This window comes from Chinchilla lanigera, unplaced genomic scaffold (genome assembly GCF_000276665.1).
Source record: "Chinchilla lanigera isolate Chin_1 unplaced genomic scaffold, ChiLan1.0 scaffold00098, whole genome shotgun sequence".
Classification (NCBI taxonomy): domain Eukaryota; kingdom Metazoa; phylum Chordata; class Mammalia; order Rodentia; family Chinchillidae; genus Chinchilla; species Chinchilla lanigera.
The window spans coordinates 254277-255453 of record NW_004955499.1 but is presented as its reverse complement, the minus strand read 5'-3'; the positions used below and the strand labels follow the sequence as shown (position 1 = coordinate 255453).

General features: G+C 50.6%; 1 protein-coding gene across 1 annotated transcript in view; it reads left to right on the top strand.

Annotated features, from left to right (window-relative positions):
* Positions 1-232: 232 nt before the first annotated feature.
* The window catches only part of LOC102021781 (tubulin alpha-1C chain-like), a 30094-nt gene continuing 29149 nt past the window's right edge, over positions 233-1177 (top strand). The window contains exons 1-2 of the mRNA XM_013505551.1: positions 233-455; positions 547-695. Coding sequence (XP_013361005.1) covers positions 335-455; positions 547-695 — 270 coding nt within the window. The 5' untranslated portion in view covers positions 233-334. The remainder of the gene's footprint in view (positions 456-546; positions 696-1177) is intronic.

The window sequence follows — 1177 nt, the reverse complement described above, 5'->3', positions numbered from 1 at the left end:
TCACTAAATTCCCCCACTGGCCTTGAATTTGTGATCCTCCTGCCTCAGCCTCCAGAGTAGCTGGGATTATGGGCATGTGCCAACTGCTCAGCTTCATCAAGAGTTTTGCTTATGAGATAGTCCCAGGGCAAGAGTGGCCCCTGGACACTGGTTATCTGTCTTTGAAGGTTAAGTAGGTCTGACATGTCCCATCTGATGGGTCATCCTGACATTTTTCTGCCTTCCTCCACAGCGTGAGTGCATCTCCATCCACGTTGGCCAGGCTGGCGTCCAGATCGGCAACGCCTGCTGGGAGCTCTACTGCCTGGAACATGGCATCCAGCCCGATGGCAAGATGCCAAGTGACAAGACCATTGGTGGTGGAGACGACTCCTTCAACACCTTCTTCAGCGAGACTGGTGCTGGCAAACACGTGCCCAGGGCCGTGTTTGTAGACCTGGAACCCACAGTCGTGGGTGAGTGGACCCGGGATACCTGCTGAAGCTCCTGGCTTGAGCAGGCGCCTGCAGGTTTTTAGTAATGGGCGGCTGTTTCTTCTCCTTCCAGATGAAGTGCGCACAGGTACCTACCGCCAGCTCTTCCACCCTGAGCAGCTCATCACAGGCAAGGAGGATGCTGCCAATAACTATGCCCGTGGGCACTACACCATCGGCAAGGAGATCATTGACCTGGTCTTAGACCGAATTCGGAAACTGGTAAGCACGGCATTTAAGCAATTTAAATTGGGGTTAGAGTTTTCTCTTGCAGGGTGTTGTTTTTCTGATTGAGACAAGGTCTCACTTTATAGTCCAAGCTAGCCTTAAACTCCTGTGAGGCCCAGGCTGGCCTTGAACTCCCGATCCTCCTGCCTTAGACTCCTGAGAGCTGGGATTACAGGCATGCACCACCGTGCCTGGCCAACTATGAGACTCATTCCTGGGAATTATAATGACACTTGGGATGTTCTCTACATTAAGGGGCAGATGGTCTGGGTTATGGGACAGCTGTCACAAAGGGCTCACACTCCTGCTGATTTGAGCAGTTGTGCTCATGGTGTAGTGAGACCAATTCACCCAGTGTTAAAATGAGAACAGAGAATCCTTAACAATTTCATGATATTTAAGACCATTAAGCGTCCTTGATTCCAGATGAGAATTTGTACCTTTTTCAGTCACTTTATTTATTTTGGAGGGGAGCT